We start from the raw sequence: 23,554 nt of genomic DNA, 5'->3' as shown, positions 1-23,554 counted from the left end.
CAATGTGACTAACATGCTGTGTTACCTTGGTGACAGACGGCCCTCCTGACAATGTGACTAACATGCTGTGTTACCTTGGTGACAGACGGCCCTCCTGACAATGTGACTAATATGCTGTGTTACCTTGGTGACAGACGGAGGGACATTTGTGGTTTCGGCAGCCCAGCGATCGTCCACAGCTCTGGTCACATGGCGGGCAGTTACCAGAGCAGCACTGTCAACACAGAAACCTGGTACTTTAACATGGGGGGGACAGAACTCAGGGGGAGGGGGGCAGAACTCAGGGGGAGAGGGGCAGAACTCAGGGGGAGGGGGGCAGAACTCAGGGGGAGGGGGGCAGAACTCAGGGGGAGGGGGGCAGAACTCAGGGGGAGGGGGGCAGAACTCAGGGGGAGGGGGGCAGAACCGAGGGGGAGGGGACATAATTCAGAGGGGGGGACAGAACTCAGGGGGAGGGGGGGGGGGGCAGAACCCAGGGGGAGGGGACATAATTCAGAGGGGGGAGGGGTCAGAACTCAGGGGGAGGGGAGCAGAACCCAGGGGGAGGGGGACAGAACCCAGGGGGAGGGGGACAGAACCCAGGGGGAGGGGGACAGAACCCAGGGGAGGACATAATTCAGGGGGGGGTCAGAACTCAGGGGGAGGGGGGGGGGCAGAACCCAGGGGGAGGGGACATAATTCAGAGGGGGGAGGGGTCAGAACTCAGGGGGAGGGGACATAATTCAGAGGGGGGGGGGGGTCAGAACCCAGGGGGAGGGGGGCAGAACCCATGGGGAGGGGGGCAGAACCCAGGGGGAGGACATAATTCTGAGGGGGGGTCAGAACTCAAGGGGGGGGGGGGGGGGGCAGTACTCACCTTCCTCCTGCACTGATGCCGTGAACAGCCTCTGGTGTTGGGGCATTTAGACTCACAAAGGTACTCCTTATGACACGGCATGAGACGCGTGTATTTCCCACAGCGACACTGCTTCTCTACCTCCTGGGGGGGGCAGAGGGGATTAAATAAAAGATACCATTTGTTGTGTGTTGGTTGGATGGATGGAGCTAGAGTCCTGGATAAACTAAAGTTTACTAAAAGTCAACTGTAAAATGATGGAATATGAGTTTATTAACCTGTCTGCAGGTTTCACAGGCCCCTCTGTGACACCTCATGGAACAGGTGTGTAAGCCACATTCCATCACCTTGTCACAGGTGTCACCACAGGTAGGGACATCCTCAGTACAGGGGAGAGAACTCTCTGGAACACAGAGTCAGAGACAAGAGGACAGACTAAGAACGTGAACACAGAGAGAGTCAGAGGACAGAGACTAAGAACGTGAACACAGAGAGTCAGAGGACAGAGACTAAGAACGTGAACACAGAGAGAGTCAGAGGACAGAGACTAAGAACGTGAACACAGAGAGTCAGAGGACAGAGACTAAGAACGTGAACACAGAGAGAGTCAGAGGACAGAGACTAAGAACGTGAACACAGAGAGAGTCAGAGGACAGAGACTAAGAACGTGAACACAGAGAGAGTCAGAGGACAGAGACTAAGAACGTGAACACAGAGACAAGAGGACAGAGACTAAGAACGTGAACACAGAGAGTCAGAGGACAGAGACTAAGAACGTGAACACAGAGAGAGTCAGAGGACAGAGACTAAGAACGTGAACACAGAGACAAGAGGACAGAGACTAAGAACGTAAACACAGAGAGAGTCAGAGGACAGAGACTAAGAACGTGACACAGAGAGTCAGAGGACAGAGACTAAGAACGTGACACAGAGAGTCAGAGGACAGGGAAGTGTGTGTTATCTTACTTGACTTGCCGCAGGGACAGGCTCTGTTGCCAGATCGAGGACACGCCCCACACAGACCTGAATGACACATTCTCTCACATGTATGATTACCACAGGAGAGAGGACGACCACACGGCTAGAGACAGGAGACAGGGAGACAGGAGGCAGGGAGACAGGTCAAACAGGATTATGTATGTATTCAGGTGTGTTGCCTGTTGACAGGGCTGTATGTATTCAGGTGTGTTACCTGTTGACAGGGCTGTATGTATTCAGGTGTGTTACCTGTTGACAGGGATGTATGTATTCAGGTGTGTTACCTGTTGACAGGGCTGTATGTATTCAGGTGTGTTACCTGTTGACAGGGCTGTATGTATTCAGGTGTGTTACCTGTTGACAGGGCTGTATGTATTCAGGTGTGTTACCTGTTGACAGGGCTGTATGTATTCAGGTGTGTTACCTGTTGACAGGGCTGTATGTATTCAGGTGTGTTGCCTGTTGACAGGGCTGTATGTATTCAGGTGTGTTACCTGTTGACAGGGCTGTATGTATTCAGGTGTGTTACCTGTTGACAGGGCTGTATGTATTCAGGTGTGTTACCTGTTGACAGGGCTGTATGTATTCAGGTGTGTTACCTGTTGACAGGGCTGTATGTATTCAGGTGTGTTACCTGTTGACAGGGCTGTATGTATTCAGGTGTGTTACCTGTTGACAGGGATGTATGTATTCAGGTGTGTTACCTGTTGACAGGGATGTATGTATTCAGGTGTGTTACCTGTTGACAGGGCTGTATGTATTCAGGTGTGTTACCTGTTGACAGGGCTGTATGTATTCAGGTGTGTTACCTGTTGACAGTGCCACACAGGGCTGGCACACTGTCTCTCTGCCTCCTCCTGTCCACAGACACACCTCTGGACACTGACCCTCGGACACGGCTCACACACACCTGAGGCAGACGGGTTATATCAATACAGATCAATAAACTATTTTCTAAATCACCTCCATGGTTACCGAGGCTTGTCATTGATAAACTCCACTGCCTGTTCTCAGGGTTACCTGAGTGACAGCTGCTGTTACAGGCGTGTTGTTTACAGGGCAGAGTCTTGCCACAGGTCTTCTGACAGCTCCAGGGCTTGTTGCTACAGCGACGCGGGACGGGCATGGCCTTAGAACACATACAGCTGACTGATACCATCTTAGGACAAGGTGGGCAGGGACCTGGAAGACAGAGGGTTCAACATGTTTACGCACCAATATATCTACATCAAACCAAACTTTGACTTGGCGCTCTTGTACTGCTTGCCGTGCGTTGCAGAGAGAACAGTCTATGACTGGGGGTGGCTGGAGTCTGACAGTATTTTGGGCCTTCTTCTGACACCGCCTGGTATAGAGGTCCTGGGTGGCAGGAAGCTTGGTCCCAGTAATGTACTGGGCCGTACGGACTACCCTCTGTAGCGCCTTCCTCTGACACCGCCTGGTATAGAGGTCCTGGATGGCAGGAAGCTTGGCCCCAGTGATGTACTGGTCCATTCGCACTACCCTCTGTAGTGCCTTACGGTCAGATGTCGAGCAGTTGCCAATCAGGCAGTGATGCAACCGGTCAGGATGCTCTTGATGGTGCAGCTGTAGAACCTTTTGAGGATCTGAGGACCCATGCCAAATCATTTTAGTTTCCTGAGTGGGAATAGGTTTTGTTGTGCCATCTTCGACTGTCTTGGTGTGTTTGGACCATATCCGTTTGTTGGTGATGTGGACACCAAGGACCGTGAAGGTCTCGACCTGCTCCACTACAGCCCCGTCAATGTTAAAGCTCCTTTGTCTTGCTCACATTGAGAAGTTGCTGTGCTGACACCACACTGGGTCAGGGAGAGGTTGAAAATGTCAGTGAAGACAGTTGATGGTTGGTCCACGCATGCTTTGAGTGCACGTCCTGGTAGTCCGTCTGGCCCAGCGGCCTTGTGAATGTTCACCTGTTTAAAGGTCTTACTCACATTGGCTATCGGGAGCGTTATCACACAGTTGTCCGGAACAGCTGGTGCTCTCATGCATGTTTCAGTGTTGCTTGCCTCGAAGCGAGCATAAAAGGCATTTAATCTCGTCTGGTAGGCTCACGTCATTGGGCAGCTCGTGGCTGGGTTTCTCTTTGTAGTCTGTAATAGTTTGCAATCCCTGCCACATCTGACGAGCGTCAGAGCCGGTGTAGTAGGATTCAATCTAAATCCTGTATTGACGCTTTGCTTGTTTGATGGTTCGTCTGAGGTGAGAGTGAGATTTCTTATCAGCGTCCGGATTTGTGTCCCCGCTCCTTGAAAGCGACAGCTCTACCCTTTAGCTCAGTGCGGATGTTGCTTGTAATTCATGGTTTCTGGTTGGGATATGTACGTACAGTCAATGTGGGGATGACGTTGTCGATGCATATTATTGATGAAGCCGGTGACTGAGGTGGTGTACTCCTCAATGCCATTGGATGAATCCCGGAACATATTCCAGTCTGTGCTGCAAAATAGTCCTGTATCATCTGACCATATTCCAGTCTGTTTTAGCAGTCCTGTAGCGTAGCATCCGCATCATCTGACCATATTCCAGTCTGTTTTAGCAGTCCTGTAGCGTAGCATCCGCATCATCTGACCATATTCCAGTCTGTTTTAGCAGTCCTGTAGCGTAGCATCCGCATCATCTGACCATATTCCAGCCTGTTTTAGCAGTCCTGTAGCTGAGCATCCGCATCATCTGACCATATTCCAGTCTGTTTTAGCAGTCCTGTAGCTGAGCATCCGCATCATCTGACCATATTCCAGTCTGTTTTAGCAGTCCTGTAGCGTAGCATCCGCATCATCTGACCATATTCCAGTCTGTTTTAGCAGTCCTGTAGCGTAGCATCCGCATCATCTGACCATATTCCAGTCTGTTTTAGCAGTCCTGTAGCGTAGCATACGCATCATCTGACCATATTCCAGTCTGTTTTAGCAGTCCTGTAGCGTAGCATCCGCATCATCTGACCATATTCCAGTCTGTTTTAGCAGTCCTGTAGCGTAGCATCCGCATCATCTGACCATATTCCAGTCTGTTTTAGCAGTCCTGTAGCGTAGCATCCGCATCATCTGACCATATTCCAGCCTGTTTTAGCAGTCCTGTAGCTGAGCATCCGCATCATCTGACCATATTCCAGTCTGTTTTAGCAGTCCTGTAGCTGAGCATCCGCATCATCTGACCATATTCCAGTCTGTTTTAGCAGTCCTGTAGCGTAGCATCCGCATCATCTGACCATATTCCAGTCTGTTTTAGCAGTCCTGTAGCGTAGCATCCGCATCATCTGACCATATTCCAGTCTGTTTTAGCAGTCCTGTAGCGTAGCATACGCATCATCTGACCATATTCCAGTCTGTTTTAGCAGTCCTGTAGCGTAGCATCCGCATCATCTGACCATATTCCAGTCTGTTTTAGCAGTCCTGTAGCGTAGCATCCGCATCATCTGACCACTTCCTTATTGAGTCACTGGTACTTCTTGCTTTAGTTTTTGCTTGGAAGCAGGAATCAGGAGGATATCATTTTGGTCAGATTTGCCAAAAGGAGGGCGAGGGAGAGCTTTGTATGCATCTCTGTGTGTGGAGTAAAGGTGGTCTAGAGTTTTTTTTTCCTCTGGTTGCACATGTGACATGCTGGTAGAAATGAGGTAAAACAGATTTAAGTTTGCCTGCATTAAAGTCCCCGGCCACTAGGAGCACCGCTTCTGGGTGAGCATTATCTTGTTTTACTTATGGCCTTATACAGCTGGTTGAGTGCGGTCTTAGTGTCAGTATCGGTCTGTGGTGGTAAATAGACGGCTAGGAAAACTCTTGGTAGATAGTGTGGTCTACAGCTTATCATAAGGTACTCTACCTCAGGCGAGCAATACCTCGAGACTTCTTTAATATTAGACATTGCGCATCAGCTGTTATTGACAAAAAGACACACCCCCCCACCCCTCAGATGTAGCTTCTCTGTTCTGCCGGTGAAAATCCCTCAGCTCTACATTATCCTTGTCGTCGTTCAGCCACGTCTCGGTGAAACATAATATTACAGTTTTTAATGTCCCGTTGGTAGGACAGTCTCGATCGTAGATCATCCAATGATTGCACGTTGGCCAATAGAACGGATGGCAGTGGGAATTTACTCGCTCGCCTACGAATTCTCAGAAGGCAGCCCGACCTCCGACCCCTTTTTCTCCATCTTTTCTTCACGCAAATGACAGGGATTTGGGCCTGTTCCCAAGAAAGCGGTATTTCCTTCCAGCTCGAGGTGTCGTTGTTCTGATGTCCAGAAGTTAATGTCGGTCATAAGAGACGGTAGCAGCAACATTATGTTACAGACGATGCGGGGAAAAAACGAACAGAAATATTGTGTGGGTGTTGAGCATCCTTACCTGGATGACAGAGCAGCAGACAGTGGTGTCCACAGGCTGGGTTCAAGGCCCTATCACAGACCAGCCCACAGGAGTGAGGTAACAGCCATGGGTCCAGAGGAGGATCCTGTACCTTCCCACAGTAACAGACATACCTACTGGGGGTCTGGGAGGGGCTGTACTCATAACGACATTTAGGACTGGGGGGGGGGGGGGGGGGGGGGGGGTGGAGAAATAAGAACAAAAAGCTGTTATTGTAATACTAGGGGGTCTGGGCTGTACTCATAACGACATTTAGGACTGGGGGGGCTGTACTCATAACGACATTTAGGACTGGGGGGGCTGTACTCATAACGACATTTAGGACTGGGGGGGGGGGCTGTACACACAACGTTTAGGACTGGGGGGGGGCTGTACTCACAACGTTTAGGACTGGGGAAAGACATGTTTTATTCACACAGGTGGGGGGCACAACTCTGCTCACTTTCCTAAAATTCTGAGGCTAAAATCGCAACTGAAAGATTCCAGGAATCGGGAGGGAATAAACAACAACGAGGTAGTTAGGAATTAGAGTTCAGGAGGTTAGAGGTGACAGACAACCGGTAAAGTACATTTAAATGTGTTCAGCATTCTGGCCTGACTATTCCTCTTTTTTCAGCAACTTTATTTAACCTTAATTTAACGAGGCAAGTCAGTTGAGAACAAAATTCTTATTTACAATGACGGCCTTCCGGGGAACAGTTAAACTGCCTTGTTCAGGGGCAGAACGGTAGATTTTGACCTTGTCAGGCCGGGGATTCGATCCAGCAACCTTTCGATTACTGGCACAATGCTATAACCACCTACCGCCCCGAGTTAGGGATTAGAGGTTAGGAAGTTATAGGTCAGAGGTCAGGAAGTTATGGGTCAGAGGTCAGGTGTTAGACTCACCAAGGCCAGGGGTGATCTTTCTTCCCAAAGTCTTCATCAGTGACAGAGGAGAGGAGAAAGACCGAGTCCTTAGCCCACTTCTGAATACAGGGGATATGGAACAGACAGAAACAACCAGCACAACTCCATACCTACAGAGGGAGAAAAAGAAAAACGAAGAGAGAGAGAGAGAGAGAGAGAGAGAGAGAGAGAGAGAGAGAGAGAGACGAAAAGAGAGAGAGAGAGAGACGAAAAGAGAGAGAGAGAGAGAGAGAAACCGAGAGAGGGGGAAAGAGAGAAACCGAGAGAGAAAGAGAGAGAGACAGAGACGAAAAGAGAGAGAGAGAGAGAGAGAGAAACCGAGAGAGGGGGAAAGAGAGAAACCGAGAGAGAAAGAGAGAGAGACAGAGAGAGGGGGGGCAGATGAGCAGAGAGAGTGAGCTCCTGAGTTCTTCTGCAAAAATATATAATTAATTAGAGTTGGATAAATGTAGATTAATTTTTTTCACAAGGATTTATACAGGATACGAACCTCAACATTAAAACCTTCCATTAAAATTCCAGACCTGAAAACCTTGATTTTGGACCAAATTTGACCTGAATGAACTATTACTAACCAAGGACTATCAAGTTGAAACTTCTAACAAACCAAAACCTGAAGAAGCAGAACCCACATCGTAGTACTGCCTCTCAGGGACCGTGCTGCTTTCTCCTAGTCTACTTTCTCACAGTACTCTGGCTTTGCCAAGTCTGATTAAGGACATAATTCAGTTGTACATGTCAACCTCAGTAACCTCATTGCTGCTCTCCCTGCATTTCAGTTGCATGGCTCCTTGCACTTTCAAGTTGCCTTCATTGCACATTTATACAATTATAATAATAACTAATAATAATAATAACAACATACTTTGTACTTAATTGTTCACTCTTTTATTTGCACTTCTGGTCAGATGCCAACTGCATTTCGTTGTATTTGTACTTTGTTCAATGACAAAGTTCAATCTAATCTAAAATTCTGACCGGATTACGTAATAAACCAAAGCGTCCGTTGCTATGCTGGTTGCTTGGTTACCTCGTAGCGGTCGCGAAGGAGGGAGGATGAGGGCAGTTCCATTTCACCTCAGAAGCGTAATTATTACCTCAGAAAGGACGGTGTTTTTGACGGTGACAACCTGCTTGACTACCTTCAGAGAAAAGTCTAGAAAGAGAACACTTTCTTTGCCATGTGTTTGTCATGATATAGAAGTACATTTTGTTAAATAGGAAATCAATTTAAGATGTTTTTAGATGCTAGCTAATGTAATACCTCAGCCTACCTAGTCAGCTAACCAGCTACAGTAGCTAGCTAGCTAGCCTGACAGTTTTATGTAGCTAATGCTAGCTAGCTAGCTACTGTAGCTGTTATTGCAGCTTTCTGTTTGTATGTAGCGTTAGCTTGCACTTCAATGGCTTCCTGAAGGAGATGTTATCTTTCCAACCAGGCGAAGTACGATGAAGACACCACTGATCTCGACAAGAGGACAACATTCAGAGACACTCACAATTCAGCGTAACGTTAAGCAGTTGAGAGAGAGCAGCAATGAGGTTACCGAGGTTGACATGTAAGCAGTTAACTTCTTCTTCTTCTATTAGATAACTGGACGGATTTAACTTTGTACAATCATTTTCCACCTAACGTTAGCAAGTTGCTAGCAACACATACAGTTCAGTGGAGGCTGTTGAGGCGAGGATGGATTAAAGATTCCATTGACGCCATTCATTCCAGCCAGGAGCCGTCCTCCCCTCAGCAGCCTCCACTGATATAGTTAACGTCATATTGAGGTGTCTCTGCTATAAATGACACTGATCAATCAAAGGTGTAAGTATTTATGGTAATTCCAAACGTCTTCAACTAGGGGGAAGGATGATGGCCAGCCACACAGGAGGGTGATTTTCACTGAGGAGGAGGAAGCCCTGCTGACCGAAATGCATGCTGGACATTTTCAAAGTGAAGCACATGGCTTCCAGAATCGCGCACCAGCTGTTGGGGAATTGTCAAGGATGTGGACAGCTGGGCAAAATGAAATAATCTTTTGTTGATCAATCATTCTATTATATCTGAAATTATTATGTTTTCAATGAATGTCTTATCAGAGAGCACAACGTTTCAATTTGTTACTGTTTGCTTAAAAAAAAGGTCCCTTTCGAGCCAGAAGATTGAGCTGTGTGGAGTTGAAGCTCATCAGTTGTTTCACCACCTGGTGTCCCAATTCAACTGTTCTACCGGCTTCTTTATTTGACCACAGCAGAGTTCAATGTGTGTGTGTGTGTGTGTGTGTGTGTGTGTGTGTGTGTGTGTGTGTGTATATTAGGGTTTCAAAGGGTCTGAAAACGTTTTTCAGATTTTTTTGTTGTTGCTTAAAAAAAACAGTGGACCTTTATTGTGGGATACACATAAGGCAATTCTAGGTCTTGTGTCATATTTTGGTTAAACTATGTCCAATGGAATGGAATTCAATGGAACCCTCTGCATGCACAGTGCACTCTTCCATCACACAGCTGATTCTCAAGATCTTGTACACTAATGAGATGCTATTGAGCTTTCTGGTAAGTTACTACAATACTGGGTGGGGGTGAATATATTTTATATGAAATTCAGTCTTTTTTGTTAACTAGTAAACAGCAAAGTGTGTTTAAATAACTTTAAACTCTTGTTAGTTTTTGCTACCATGTGGGTTTTAGCTTGCTTCAGCCTGCTAACTGAGGAGTGTTAATTCACCTGTTTCCATGCATGTTTCATATTAAACATTTATCTTACAAAGGAGATGTTTAATCTAATCTAACTATTTATCTGGACATTTGAAAGACATTTCAGCTAATGTAAGAAAAAGCTACATGTGAAGAAAAAGATGCAACAAAGATACAGAATCATCTGGCCAAGTGCATAAAGTTCCCTCAGCGCTCACAACAAGCAAATCAAATCAAATCAAATGTATTTATATAGCCCTTCGTACATCAGCTGATATCTCAAAGTGCTGTACAGAAACCCAGCCTAAAACCCCAAACAGCAAGCAATGCAGGTGTAGAACCTCTGACAAAAGTCCCTCTACTTCTATTCAATGTGAAAATGATGAATCAGACACCTTATCGACAGCAACAGCTCATGGTCCTCCTGGAATCAGAAGTGTTGATGACTCAATGGAGGAACGTAGTCAGAGAAATGCTGATGAATGTCTTGCTCGAGCTGTGTGTGCAACTGGTTCACCTCTGATGTATTGGAAGAGATTTCTGAATGTTCTTCACCCAGCATACACCCCTCCAACCAGACATGCTTTATCTACTCATTTGCTGGATGCAACAGAGTTCAAGTGAAGGTCAAGCAAATCATAGAGAAAGCAGACTGTATTGCAATCATCTCTGATGGGCGGTCAAATCCTAGTGGGCTTAGGAAGAATGAACTACATCATCTCCACCCCTCAACCAGTGTTCTACAAGAGCACAGACACAAGGGACAGCAGACACACCGGTCTCTACACTGCAGATGAGCTGAAGGCAGTCATCAATTACCTTGGACCACAGAATGTATTTGCACTGGTGAGACAATGCTGTGAACATGAAGGCTGCTTGGTCTAAAGTGGAGGAGTCCTACCCTCACATCACACCCATTGGCTGTGCTGCTCATGCATTGAATCTTCTCCTCAAGGACATCATGAAAACAATGGATACACTCTACAAGAGAGCCAAGGAAATGGTTAGGTATGTGAAGGGTCATCAAGTTCTAGCAGTAATCTACCTCACCAAGCGAAGTGAAGAGAAGAGAAGAATAAGAGCACCACATTGAAGCTGCCCAGCAACACCTGTTGGGGTGGTGTCATCAAAAGAGGATCCTCCTGGATGATGTATTTTGGGAGAGAAAGGTATGCAGCCTGAAACCTATAGCAGTAGCCATTGCACAGATTGAGGGAGACAGTGCCATCCTGTGTGATGTTCAGACTCTGCTTGCAGACGTAAGAGAAGAAATCCGTACTGCCCTGCCCACTTCACTGTTGCTCCAAGCAGAGGAAACTGCAGTTCTGGAATACATCAAAAAGCGTGAAGACAACCACACCGCAGCGTACATGTTGGACCCCAAGTATGCTGGCAAGAGCATCCTGTCTGGTGCAGAGATCAACAAGGCCTACGGTGTCATCACTACTGTGTCTCGCCACCTTGGCCTGGATGAGGGCAAGGTTCTTGGCAGTCTGGCGATGTACACTTCCAAGCAAGGGCTTTGGGATGGAGATGCAATATGGTAGTCGTGACAACATATCTCATCAGCCACCTGGTGGAAGGGACTCTGTGGATCTGAGGCTCTTTCCCCCATGATCCTCCAAATCCCACCTCAGGCAACTGGTCCTTGTTAGGGAAATATATCCAATGCTAACAACATCTACATTTAAATGGTATTAATATTAATTTGCATGCAATTTCCCATGGAATTCTCTGAATATTCCCCAAAATGTCTCAGAGAAAAATGGCCTCATGTTTGCTCCCTATTTCCCACCAATAGAATCCCCTTCAGCGAAGGAAGACATTATGACGTTAATGAAGACAACTTCTCCATCCTGGAGGGGGAGATCAACCATTTCCAGGCCCAGGGACACGTCTGTGGCGACCTAAATGCCAGAACAGGACAAGAACCTGGCACCCTCAGCACACAGGGGGACAAACACCTGCCTGGAGGTGACAGCATTCCCTCCCCCATATGCCCCTAGGATCCAGCTTAAGCCCCACCCTCTTCAACATATATATCAATCAATCTACAGTTGAAGTCTGAAGTTTACATACACTTAGGTTGGGGTCATTAAAACTCGTTTTTCAACCACTCCACAAATGTCTTGTTAACAAACTATAGTTTTGGCAAGTCGGTAAAGGACATCTACTTTGTACATGACACAAGTCATTTTTCCAACAATTGTTTACAGACAGATTATTTCAATTATAATTCACTGTATCACAATTCCAGTGGGTCAGAAGTTTACATACACTAAGTTGACTGTGCCTTTAAACAAATTCCAGAAAATGTCATGGCTTTAGAAGCTTCTGATAGGCTAATTGACATAATTTGAGTCAATTAGAGGTGTACCTGTGGATGTATTTCAAGGCCTACCTTCCATCTCAGTGTCTCTTTGCATGACATCATGGGAAAATCAAAAGAAATCAGCCAAAGACCTCAGTAAAAAATAATTGTAGACCACCACAAGTCTGGTTCATCCTTGGGAGCAATTTCTAAAACGCCTGAAGGTACCACATTCATCTGTACAAACAATAGTACGCAAGTATAAACACCATGGGACCACGCAGCCATCATACCTCTCAGGAAGGAGATGCATTCTGTCTCCTAGAGATGAACGTACTTTGGTGCGAAAAGTGCAAATCAATACCAGAACAACAACAAAGGACCTTATGAAGATGCTGGAGGAAACAGGTACAAAAGTATCTATATCCACAATAAAACGAGTCCTATATCAACATAACCTGAAAGGCCGCTCAGCAAGGAAGAAGCCACTGCTCCAAAACCGCCATAAAAAATCCAGACTTTTGCAACTGAACATGTGGACAAAGATCGTACTTTTTGGAGAAATGCACTCTGGTCTGATGTAACAAAAATAGAACTGTTTGGCCATAATGACCATCGTTATGTTTGGAGGAGAAAGGGGGAGGCTTGCAAGCCCAAGAACACCATCCCAACCGTGAAGCACGGGGGTGGCAGCATCATGTTGTGGGGGTGCTTTGCTGCAGGAGGGACTGGTGCACTTCACAAAATAGATGGCATCATGAGGTAGGAACATTATGTGGATACATTGAAGCAACATCTCAAGACATCAGTCAGGAAATGAAAGCTTAGTCGCAAATGGGTCTTCCAAATGGACAATGACCCCAAGCAAACTTCCAAAGTTGTGGCAAAATGGCTTAAGGACAACAAAGTCAAGGTATTGTAGTTGCCATCATAAAGCCCTGACCTCAATCCTATAGAACATTTGTGGGCAGAGGGAGAGGGATAGAGGGAGAGGGGGGGTAGATAGAGGGAGAGGGGTAGATAGAGGGAGAGGGGTAGATAGAGGGAGGGTAGATAGAGGGAGAGGGGTAGATAGAGGGAGAGGGGTAGATAGAGGGAGAGTAGATAGAGGGAGAGTAGATAGAGGGAGAGTAGATAGAGGGAGGGTAGATAGAGGGAGGGTAGATAGAGGGAGGGTAGATAGAGGGAGGGTAGAGGGAGGGTAGATAGAGGGAGGGTAGATAGAGGAGGGTAGATAGAGGAGGGGTAGATAGAGGGAGGGGGTAGATAGAGGGAGGGGGGGTAGATAGAGGAGGAGGGGGTAGATAGAGGAGGGGTAGATAGAGGGAGGGTAGATAGAGGGAGAGGGGTAGATAGAGGGAGGGTAGATAGAGGGAGAGGGGTAGATAGAGGGAGGGTAGATAGAGGAGGGTAGATAGAGGGAGGGTAGATAGAGGGAGGGTAGATAGAGGAGGGTAGATAGAGGAGGGTATATAGAGGGAGGGGGTAGATAGAGGGAGAGGGGGGGTAGATAGAGGAGGAGGGGGGTAGATAGAGGGGTAGATAGAGGGGGTAGATAGAGGAGGGTAGATAGAGGGAGGGTAGATAGAGGAAGGGTAGATAGAGGAAGGGTAGATAGAGGGAGGGTAGATAGAGGAGGGTAGATAGAGGAGGGTAGATAGAGGAGGGTAGATAGAGGAGGAGGGGGGTAGATAGAGGGAGGGTAGATAGAGGGAGAGGGGTAGATAGAGGGAGAGGGGTAGATAGAGGGAGAGGGGTAGATAGAGGGAGGGTAGATAGAGGGAGAGGGGTAGATAGAGGGAGGGTAGATAGAGGAGGGTAGATAGAGGGAGAGGGGTAGATAGAGGGAGGGTAGATAGAGGGAGGGTAGATAGAGGAGGGTAGATAGAGGGAGGGGGGTAGATAGAGGAGGGGTAGATAGAGGGAGAGGGGGGGTAGATAGAGGAGGAGGGGGGTAGATAGAGGAGGGGTAGATAGAGGGAGGGTAGATAGAGGGAGGGTAGATAGAGGGAGGGTAGATAGAGGGAGAGGGGTAGATAGAGGGAGAGGGGTAGATAGAGGGAGAGGGGTAGATAGAGGGAGAGGGGTAGATAGAGGGAGGGTAGATAGAGGGAGGGGGGTAGATAGAGGGAGGGTAGATAGAGGGAGGGTAGATAGAGGGAGGGTAGATAGAGGGAGGGGGGTAGATAGAGGAGGGGTAGATAGAGGGAGAGGGGGGTAGATAGAGGAGGGGTAGATAGAGGGAGAGGGGGGGTAGATAGAGGAGGAGGGGGGTAGATAGAGGAGGGGTAGATAGAGGGAGGGTAGATAGAGGGAGGGTAGATAGAGGGAGGGTAGATAGAGGGAGGGTAGATAGAGGGAGAGGGGTAGATAGAGGGAGGGTAGATAGAGGGAGGGGGGTAGATAGAGGGAGGGTAGATAGAGGGAGGGTAGATAGAGGGAGGGGGGTAGATAGAGGAGGGGTAGATAGAGGGAGAGGGGGGTAGATAGAGGAGGGGTGTAGATAGAGGAGGGGTAGATAGAGGGAGAGGGGGGGTAGATAGAGGAGGGGTAGATAGAGGGAGAGGGGTAGATAGAGGGAGAGGGGTAGATAGAGGGAGAGGGGTAGATAGAGGGAGAGGGGTAGATAGAGGGAGAGGGGTAGATAGAGGGAGGGTAGATAGAGAGAGGGAGGGTAGATAGAGGGAGGGTAGATAGAGGGAGAGGGGTAGATAGAGGGAGGGTAGATAGAGGGAGAGGGGTAGATAGAGGGAGGGAGGGTAGATAGAGGGGGGGGTAGATAGAGGGGGGGGTAGATAGAGGGGGGGTAGATAGAGGGGGGGGTAGATAGAGGGGAGGGGGGGTAGATAGAGGGGGGATAGATAGAGGGGGGGTAGATAGAGGGGGAGGGTAGATAGAGGGAGGGTAGATAGAGGGAGTACACTCATAAATTCCACGTATTTAAGGGCATCTATTATGTATATATATTGAGTGTTAAGGAACTATATTGAGCCATTACATCACTTCCCTTTTAGATAGAGGGAGAGGGGGAGGGGGGGTAGATAGAAGGAATGTTAAGGAACTATATTGAGCCATTACATCACTTCCCTTTTCACCAGGGTATAAAATGAGGTCACACACATGCAAGATCCCTTTGTCATCCAACACCATGAAGAAAAGACCTGGCAGTTCAAAAGAGACAGATGGTCGTAGACCTTCATAAACCTGGTAACGGCTACAAGAACATCCACAAACGATTGAATATACCACTGAGCCCTGTCATACCACTGAGCCCTGTCATACCACTGAGCCCTGCCATACCACTGAGCCCTGTCATACCACTGAGCCCTGCCATACCACTGAGCCCTGCCATACCACTGAGCCCTGTCATACCACTGAGCCCTGTCATACCACTGAGCCCTGCCATACCACTGAGCCCTGTCATACCACTGAGCCCTGTCATACCACTGAGCCCTGTCATACCACTGAGCCCTGTCATACCACTGAGACCTGTCATACCACTGAGCCCTGTCATAGCCCTGTCATACCACTGAGCCCTGTCATACCACTGAGCCCTGTCATACCACTGAGCCCTGTCATACCACTGAGCCCTGTCATAGCCCTGTCATACACTGAGCCCTGTCATACCACTGAGCCCTGTCATACCACTGAGCCCTGTCATACCACTGAGCCCTGTCATACCACTGAGCCCTGCCATACCACTGAGCCCTGTCATACCACTGAGCCCTGTCATACCACTGAGCCCTGTCATAGCCCCTGTCATACCACTGAGCCCTGTCATACCACTGAGCCCTGTCATACCACTGAGCCCTGTCATACCACTGAGCCCTGTCATACCACTGAGCCCTGTCATAGCCCTGTCATACCACTGAGCCCTGTCATACCACTGAGCCCTGTCATACCACTGAGCCCTGCCATACCACTGAGCCCTGTCATACCACGAGCCCTGTCATACCACTGAGCCCTGTCATACCACTGAGCCCTGTCATACCACTGAGCCCTGTCATAGCCCTGTCATACCACTGAGCCCTGTCATACCACTGAGCCCTGTCATACCACTGAGCCCTGTCATACCACTGAGCCCTGTCATACCACTGAGCCCTGCCATACCACTGAGCCCTGTCATACCACTGAGCCCTGTCATACCACTGAGCCCTGTCATAGCCCTGTCATACCACTGAGCCCTGTCATACCACTGAGCCCTGTCATACCACTGAGCCCTGTCATACCACTGAGCCCTGTCATACCACTGAGCCCTGTCATAGCCCTGTCATACCACTGAGCCCTGTCATACCACTGAGCCCTGTCATACCACTGAGCCCTGCCATACCACTGAGCCCTGTCATACCACTGAGCCCTGTCATACCACTGAGCCCTGTCATACCACTGAGCCCTGTCATACCACTGAGCCCTGCCATACCACTGAGCCCTGTCATACCACTGAGCCCTGCCATACCACTGAGCCCTGTCATACCACTGAGCCCTGTCATACCACTGAGCCCTGTCATACCACTGAGCCCTGCCATACCACTGAGCCCTGTCATACCACTGAGCCCTGTCATACCACTGAGCCCTGTCATACCACTGAGCCCTGTCATACCACTGAGCCCTGTCATACCACTGAGCCCTGTCAGGGCAATTATTAAAACATTCAATAGATATGGAAAACCTCACGGGTAGACGACCCCCCCCACCCAGCACAGGGAGGAGGATGGTGAGAGAAGAAATCCCCAAGAATCACTGAAAGAATTGCAGGCCTTGGTGGCATCTTGAGGTCACCAGGTTTCAAAAAGCCCCATCAGACTCCACCTCCACAACCACAGGCTCTTTGGAAGGGTTGCTAGAAGAAAGCCCTTTCTGACCTCCAGACACAGACGCAAAGCGCTGGGAGTTGACCGGTACTGTATGTCTAGATGTATAGACTGTTTCCGTGTCTAGATGTATAGACTGTTTCCGTGTCTAGATGTATAGACTGTTTCCGTGTCTAGATGTATAGACTGTTTCCGTGTCTAGATGTATAGACTGTTTCCGTGTCTAGATGTATAGACTGTTTCCGTGTCTAGATGTATAGACTGTTTCCGTGTCTAGATGTATAGACTGTTTCCGTGTCTAGATGTATAGACTGTTTCCGTGTCTAGATGTATAGACTGTTTCCGTGTCTAGATGTATAGACTGTTTCCGTGTCTAGATGTATAGACTGTTTCCGTGTCTAGATGTATAGACTGTTTCCGTGTCTAGATGTATAGACTGTTTCCGTGTCTAGATGTTTTAGGGACAACAGGAGGAAGTTAGCTGATCGCTACATCTGGGTGCGACGTGTCTCGGTGCTCTGGGAATTGTGTTGTTTCTGTGTATTGTCCAATAAAAATAAACATGGCTGCCATGGAATGTTGTAGTGTCACATAAAAGGATCCTAATGCAGAGCCCTCAATGTCCTTACTCTCTAAATGCATGATCTGGTAGGTGGGTCTGTCTGGGTCTGTGGGTCTCTCTGTGTGTGGGTCTGCCTGTGTCTGCCTGTGTCGGTCTGTGTCTGTGGGTCTGCCTGTGTGTGCCTGTGGGTCTGCCTGTGTCTGTCTGTGGGTCTGCCTGTGTGTGGGTCTGTCTGGTTCTGTCTGTGTGTGGGTCTGTCTGGGTCTGTGTGTGGGTCTGTGGGTCTGCCTGTGTCTGCCTGTGTGTGCCTGTGGGTCTGCCTGTGTGTGCCTGTGGCTCTGCGGGTCTGCCTGTGTCTGTCGGTCGGTCTGTGTCTGTCAGTCTACCTGTGTCTGTGGGTCTGCCTGTGTCTGTGGGTCTGCCTGTGTCTGTGGGTCTGCCTGTGTCTGTGGGTCTGCCTGTGTCTGTGGGTCTGCCTGTGTCTGCCTGTGTCTGTCGGTAGGTCTGCCTGTGTAGGTCTGCCTGTCGGTCGGCCTGTGTCGGCCTGCCTGTGTCTGCCTGTCGGCCTGCCTGTGTCTGCCTGTCGGCCTGCCTGTGTCTGTCTGTCGGCCTGTAGGTCTGTGTCTGTCTGTCGGCCTGTAGGTCTGTGTCTGTCTGTAGGTCTGTGTCTGTCTGTAGGTCTGTGTCTGTCTGTAGGTCTGTGTCTGTCTGTAGGTCTGTGTCTGTCTGTAGGTCTGTCTGTAGGCCTGTGTCTGTCTGTCGGCCTGCCTGTGTCTGTCTGTCTGTCGGCCTGCCTGTGTCTGTCTGTCTGTCGGCCTGCCTGTGTCTGTCTGTCGGTCTGCCTGCCTGTGTCTGTCGGTCTGCCTGTCTGTCTGTCGGTCTGTAGGTCTGTGTCTGTCTGTAGGTCTGTCTGTAGGTCTAGGTCTGTCTGTAGGTCTAGGTCTGTCTGTAGGTCTAGGTCGGTCTGTAGGTCTAGGTTGGTCTGTAGGTCTAGGTCTGTCTGTGTCTGTCTGTAGGTCTGTCTGTAGGTCTAGGTCTGTCTGTAGGTCTAGGTCGGTCTGTCTGTAGGTCTGTCTGTGTCTGTCTGTAGGTCTGTCTGTGTCTGTCTGTAGGTCTGTCTGTGTATGTCTGTAGGTCTGTCTGTAGGTCTGTCTGTAGGTCTGTCTGTAGGTCTGTCTGTAGGTCTGTCTGTAGGTCTGCCTGTGTCTGTCTGTCTGTCTGTCTGTCGGCCTGCCTGTGTCTGTCTGTCTGTCGGCCTGCCTGTGTCTGTCTGTCTGTCGGCCAGCCTGTGTCTGTCTGTCGGCCTGCCTGTGTCTGTCTGTCTGTCGGTCTGCCTGTGTCTGTCTGTCGGCCTGCCTGTGTCTGTCTGTCGGTCTGCCTGTGTCTGTCTGTCGGTCTGTAGGTCTGTAGGTCTGTGTCTGTCTGTAGGTCTAGGTCTGTCTGTAGGTCTAGGTCTGTCTGTAGGTCTAGGTCTGTCTGTAGGTCTAGGTCTGTCTGTAGGTCTGTCTGTAGGTCTAGGTCGGTCTGTAGGTCTAGGTCGGTCTGTAGGTCTAGGTCGGTCTGTAGGTCTAGGTCGGTCTGTAGGTCTAGGTCGGTCTGTGTCTGTCTGTAGGTCTAGGTCGGTCTGTCTGTCTGTCGGCCTGCCTGCCTGTGTCTGTCTGTCGGTCTGCCTGTGTCTGTCTGTCGGTCTGTAGGTCTGTGTCTGTCTGTCGGTCTGTAGGTCTGTGTCTGTCTGTAGGTCTGTCTGTAGGTCTGTAGGTCTGTCTGTAGGTCTGTAGGTCTAGGTCTGTCTGTAGGTCTAGGTCTGTCTGTAGGTCTAGGTCTGTGTCTGTCTGTAGGTCGGTCTGTGTCTGTCTGTAGGTCTGTCTGTGTCTGTCTGTAGGTCTGTCTGTGTCTGTCTGTAGGTCTGTCTGTGTCTGTCTGTAGGTCTGTCTGTGTCTGTCTGTAGGTCTGTCTGTGTCTGTCTGTAGGTCTGTCTGTGTCTGTCTGTAGGTCTGTCTGTGTCTGTCTGTAGGTCTGTCTGTAGGTCTGTCTGTAGGTCTGTCTGTAGGTCTGTCTGTAGGTCTGTGTCTGTCTGTAGGTCTGTCTGTAGGTCTGTGTCTGTCTGTAGGTCTGTCTGTAGGTCTGTCTGTAGGTCTGTGTCTGTCTGTAGGTCTGTCTGTAGGTCTGTGTCTGTCTGTAGGTCTGTCTGTAGGTCTGTGTCTGTCTGTAGGTCTGTGTCTGTCTGTAGGTCTGTGTCTGTCTGTAGGTCTGTGTCTGTCTGTAGGTCTGTTGTCTGTCTGTAGGTCTGTGTCTGTCTGTAGGTCTGTGTCTGGGTCTGTCTGTGTCTGTCTGTAGGTCTGTCTGTGTCTGTCTGTAGGTCTGTGTCTGTCTGTAGGTCTGTCTGTAGGTCTGTCTGTAGGTCTGTCTGTGTCTGTCTGTAGGTCTGTCTGTGTCTGTCTGTAGGTCTGTCTGTGTCTGTCTGTAGGTCTGTCTGTGTCTGTCTGTAGGTCTGTGTCGGTCTGTGTCTGTCTGTGTGTGTCTGTCTGTAGGTCTGTGTCGGTCTGTGTCTGTCTGTGTGTGTCTGTGTCTGTAGGTCTGTGTCTGTCTGTAGGTCTGTGTCTGTCTGTAGGTCTGTGTCGGTCTGTGTCTGTCTGTAGGTCTGTGTCTGTCTGTAGGTCTGTATGTGTCTGTCTGTAGGTCTGTCTGTAGGTCGGTCTGTAGGTCTGTCTGTGTCGGTCTGTAGGTCTGTGTCTGTCTGTAGGTCTGTGTCTGTCTGTAGGTCTGTGTCTGTCTGTAGGTCTGTGTCTGTCTGTAGGTTCTGTGTCTGTCTGTAGGTCTGTGTCTGTCTGTAGGTCTGTGTCTGTCTGTAGGTCTGTGTAGGTCTGTAGGTGTGTGTAGGTCTGTGTCTGTCTGTAGGTCTGTGTCTGTCTGTAGGTCTGTGTCTGTCTGTAGGTCTGTGTCTGTCTGTAGGTCTGTGTCTGTCTGTAGGTCTGTGTCTGTCTGTAGGTCTGTGTCTGTCTGTAGGTCTGTGTCTGTCTGTAGGCCTGTGTCTGTCTGTAGGTCTGTGTCTGTCTGTAGGTCTGTGTGTAGGTCTGTGTCTGTCTGTAGGTCTGTGTCTGTCTGTAGGTCTGTGTCTGTCTGTAGGCCTGTGTCTGTCTGTAGGCCTGTGTCTGTCTGTAGGTCTGTGTCTGTCTGTAGGTCTGTGTCTGTCTGTAGGTCTGTAGGTCTGTGTCTGGTCTGTAGGTCCTGGTGTGTAGGTCTGTGTCTGTCTGTAGGTCTGTCTGTAGGTCTGTGTCTGTCTGTAGGTCTGTCTGTAGGTCTGTGTCTGTCTGTAGGTCTGTGTCTGTCTGTAGGTCTGTGTCTGTCTGTAGGTCTGTGTCTGTCTGTAGGTCTGTGTCTGTCTGTAGGTCTGTGTCTGTCTGTAGGTCTGTGTCTGTCTGTAGGTCTGTGTCTGTCTGTAGGTCTGTGTCTGTCGGCAGGTCTGTGTCTGTCTGCAGGTCTGTGTCTGTCGGCAGGTCTGTGTCTGTCGGCAGGTCTGTGTCTGTCGGCAGGTCTGTGTCTGTCTGTAGGTCTGTGTCTGTCTGTAGGTCTGTGTCTGTCGGCAGGTCTGTGTCTGTCGGCAGGTCTGTGTCTGTCGGCGTGCTACTCACAGCCTGGGTTCTCTTGACGGAGGCGATACAGATAAGGCAGGTGATGGCACCGGACTGGAACGCATCACTCAGGTACTGACGAGTTCTCTCTAGGTCTGTCACATCTCCACCTGGAGAGAAGAGGAGAGATATTAGGGGGTCTGATGGCGACCGCAAAATCAAATCAAATCAAAATCAAATCAAATGTTATTTGTCACATACACATGGTTAGCAGATGTTAATGCGAGTGTAGCGAAATGCTTGTGCTTCTAGTTCCGACAATGCAGTAATAACCAACAAGTAATCTAACTAACAATTCCAAAACTACTGTCTTATACACAGTGTAAGGGGATAAAGAATATGTACATAAGGATATATGAATGAGTGATGGTACAGAGCGGCATAGGCAAGATACAGTAGATGATATCGAGTACAGTATATACATATGAGATGAGTATGTAAACCAAGTGGCATAGTTAAAGTGGCTAGTGATACATGTATTACATAAGGATGCAGTCGATGATATAGAGTACAGTATATACGTATGCATATGAGATGAATAATGTAGGGTAAGTAACCGGGGGGTCTGATGGCGACCGCGATACCGGGGGGGGTCTGATGGCGACCGCGATACCGGGGGTCTGATCGCGACCGCGATACCGGGGGGTTTGATGGCGACCGGTACCGGAAGGGTACGTAACAGAACGTAGGGTACGTAACAGAACGTAGGGTACGTAACAGAACGTAGGGTACGTAACAGAACGTAGGGTACGTAACAGAACGTAGGGTACGTAACAGAACGTAGGGTACGTAACAGAACGCAGGGTACGTAACAGAACGCAGGGTACGTAACAGAACGCAGGGTACGTAACAGAACGCAGGGTACGTAACAGAACGCAGGGTACGTAACAGAACGCAGGGTACGTAACAGAACGCAGGGTACGTAACAGAACGTAGGGTACGTAACAGAACGTAGGGTACGTAACAGAACGTAGGGTACGTAACAGAACGTAGGGTACGTAACAGAACGTAGGGTACGTAACAGAACGCAGGGTACGTAACAGAACGCAGGGTACGTAACAGAACGTAGGGTACGTAACAGAACGTAGGGTACGTAACAGAACGTAGGGTACGTAACAGAACGTAGGGTACGTAACAGAACGTAGGGTACGTAACAGAACGCAGGGTACGTAACAGAACGCAGGGTACGTAACAGAACGTAGGGTACGTAACAGAACGTAGGGTACGTAACAGAACGCAGGGTACGTAACAGAACGCAGGGTACGTAACAGAACGCAGGGTACGTAACAGAACGCAGGGTACGTAACAGAACGCAGGGTACGTAACAGAACGTAGGGTACGTAACAGAACGTAGGGTACGTAACAGAACGTAGGGTACGTAACAGAACGTAGGGTACGTAACAGAACGCAGGGTACGTAACAGAACGCAGGGTACGTAACAGAACGTAGGGTACGTAACAGAACGTAGGGTACGTAACAGAACGTAGGGTACGTAATAGTAATATATAATAGTAGTCGGTAAATTACGGGACAATATGTTTAAATGTCAATGACTCAAAAACCTGACTGGAAATTGTAGAAATCCATATATGGATATTGAAAGCATTTAATGAGACAACTAAAATATTGTCCCATCTACATTGTGTAATTTATGCCCAGACATAACTATCCAGAAAGTTCCAGAAAGACAATGATCTAATGGTTTAACAGGCGGACTGGGACTGTGTGATCAACAGGGATCAGACTCAAGCACGAGCCATCAGTATGTGTTGTCTCACCACTCTGGTCCGTGTAGGTGGTGAGCGTCGAGGCCAGAATCTTCCCTCGTTTACCGTCCTTCCCCTCCACCTTCCCACCGTCATCAACTATATCATCGACATCATCGTCTGAGGAGGAGCTGTACTGGCTCTGAACCAATCGCTGAGCAGCAGCCTGGTTGGACTTCCTGATCTCCTCAAACTTGGATTGGCTCGACGCAGCTGTCAATAAATAAATACAAGTAATCAATCCAGATAATCAATCAGTCAAGCAAGCACACTGACAGACAGACAGAGACTCTCTCTCTCACTCACTGTGTTGTGAAGGTGCCATGTTCATCCCTTTGTTAACAGACTGTAGCTGTGTGGGAGCTGTAGTGTTCTTCCCATCTCCTCCTCCTCCTCCCCCATCTCCTCCTCTCCCTCTCCCATCTCCTCCTCTCCCATCTCCTCCTCCTCTCCCATCTCCTCCTCTCCCTCTCCCATCTCCTCCTCCTCCTCCTCCTCTCCCATCTCCTCCTCTCCCATCTCCTCCTCCTCCTCCTCTCCCATCTCCTCCTCTCCCTCTCCCATCTCCTCCTCCTCCTCTCCCTCTCCCATCTCCTCCTCTCCCTCTCCCATCTCCTCCTCTCCCTCCTCCAGCCCACACACCACTAGGAGTCTTAGGGGATTCTGCTGCCGGGGCTG

General features: G+C 49.0%; 1 protein-coding gene and 1 long non-coding RNA gene across 3 annotated transcripts in view; one reads left to right on the top strand and one right to left on the bottom strand.

Moving 5' to 3' along the window:
• nfxl1 (nuclear transcription factor, X-box binding-like 1) overlaps window positions 1-23,351 on the bottom strand; it is a gene marked incomplete at its 3' end in the record, with an annotated part of 98,637 nt that extends 75,286 nt beyond the window's left edge. For both annotated transcript variants that reach the window (XM_031832684.1, XM_031832685.1), the window contains 11 exon segments: window positions 124-214; window positions 857-979; window positions 1,114-1,238; window positions 1,802-1,916; window positions 2,623-2,723; window positions 2,834-2,995; window positions 6,180-6,358; window positions 7,089-7,219; window positions 21,111-21,220; window positions 22,889-23,089; window positions 23,183-23,351. In XM_031832684.1, the coding sequence (XP_031688544.1) occupies window positions 124-214; window positions 857-979; window positions 1,114-1,238; window positions 1,802-1,916; window positions 2,623-2,723; window positions 2,834-2,995; window positions 6,180-6,358; window positions 7,089-7,219; window positions 21,111-21,220; window positions 22,889-23,089; window positions 23,183-23,207 (1,363 nt within the window).
• LOC109884870 (uncharacterized) lies at window positions 8,143-9,204 on the top strand. Its single transcript, XR_002254446.2, has 3 exons — window positions 8,143-8,231; window positions 8,549-8,668; window positions 8,963-9,204. It is a non-coding gene; the product is annotated as an uncharacterized LOC109884870 (long non-coding RNA).
• Window positions 23,352-23,554: the final 203 nt, after the last annotated feature.

The sequence above is a fragment of the Oncorhynchus kisutch genome, linkage group LG9, assembly GCF_002021735.2.
Source record: "Oncorhynchus kisutch isolate 150728-3 linkage group LG9, Okis_V2, whole genome shotgun sequence".
Taxonomy (NCBI): Eukaryota; Metazoa; Chordata; class Actinopteri; order Salmoniformes; family Salmonidae; genus Oncorhynchus; species Oncorhynchus kisutch.
This window is presented reverse-complemented; position numbering and strand designations above follow the sequence as displayed.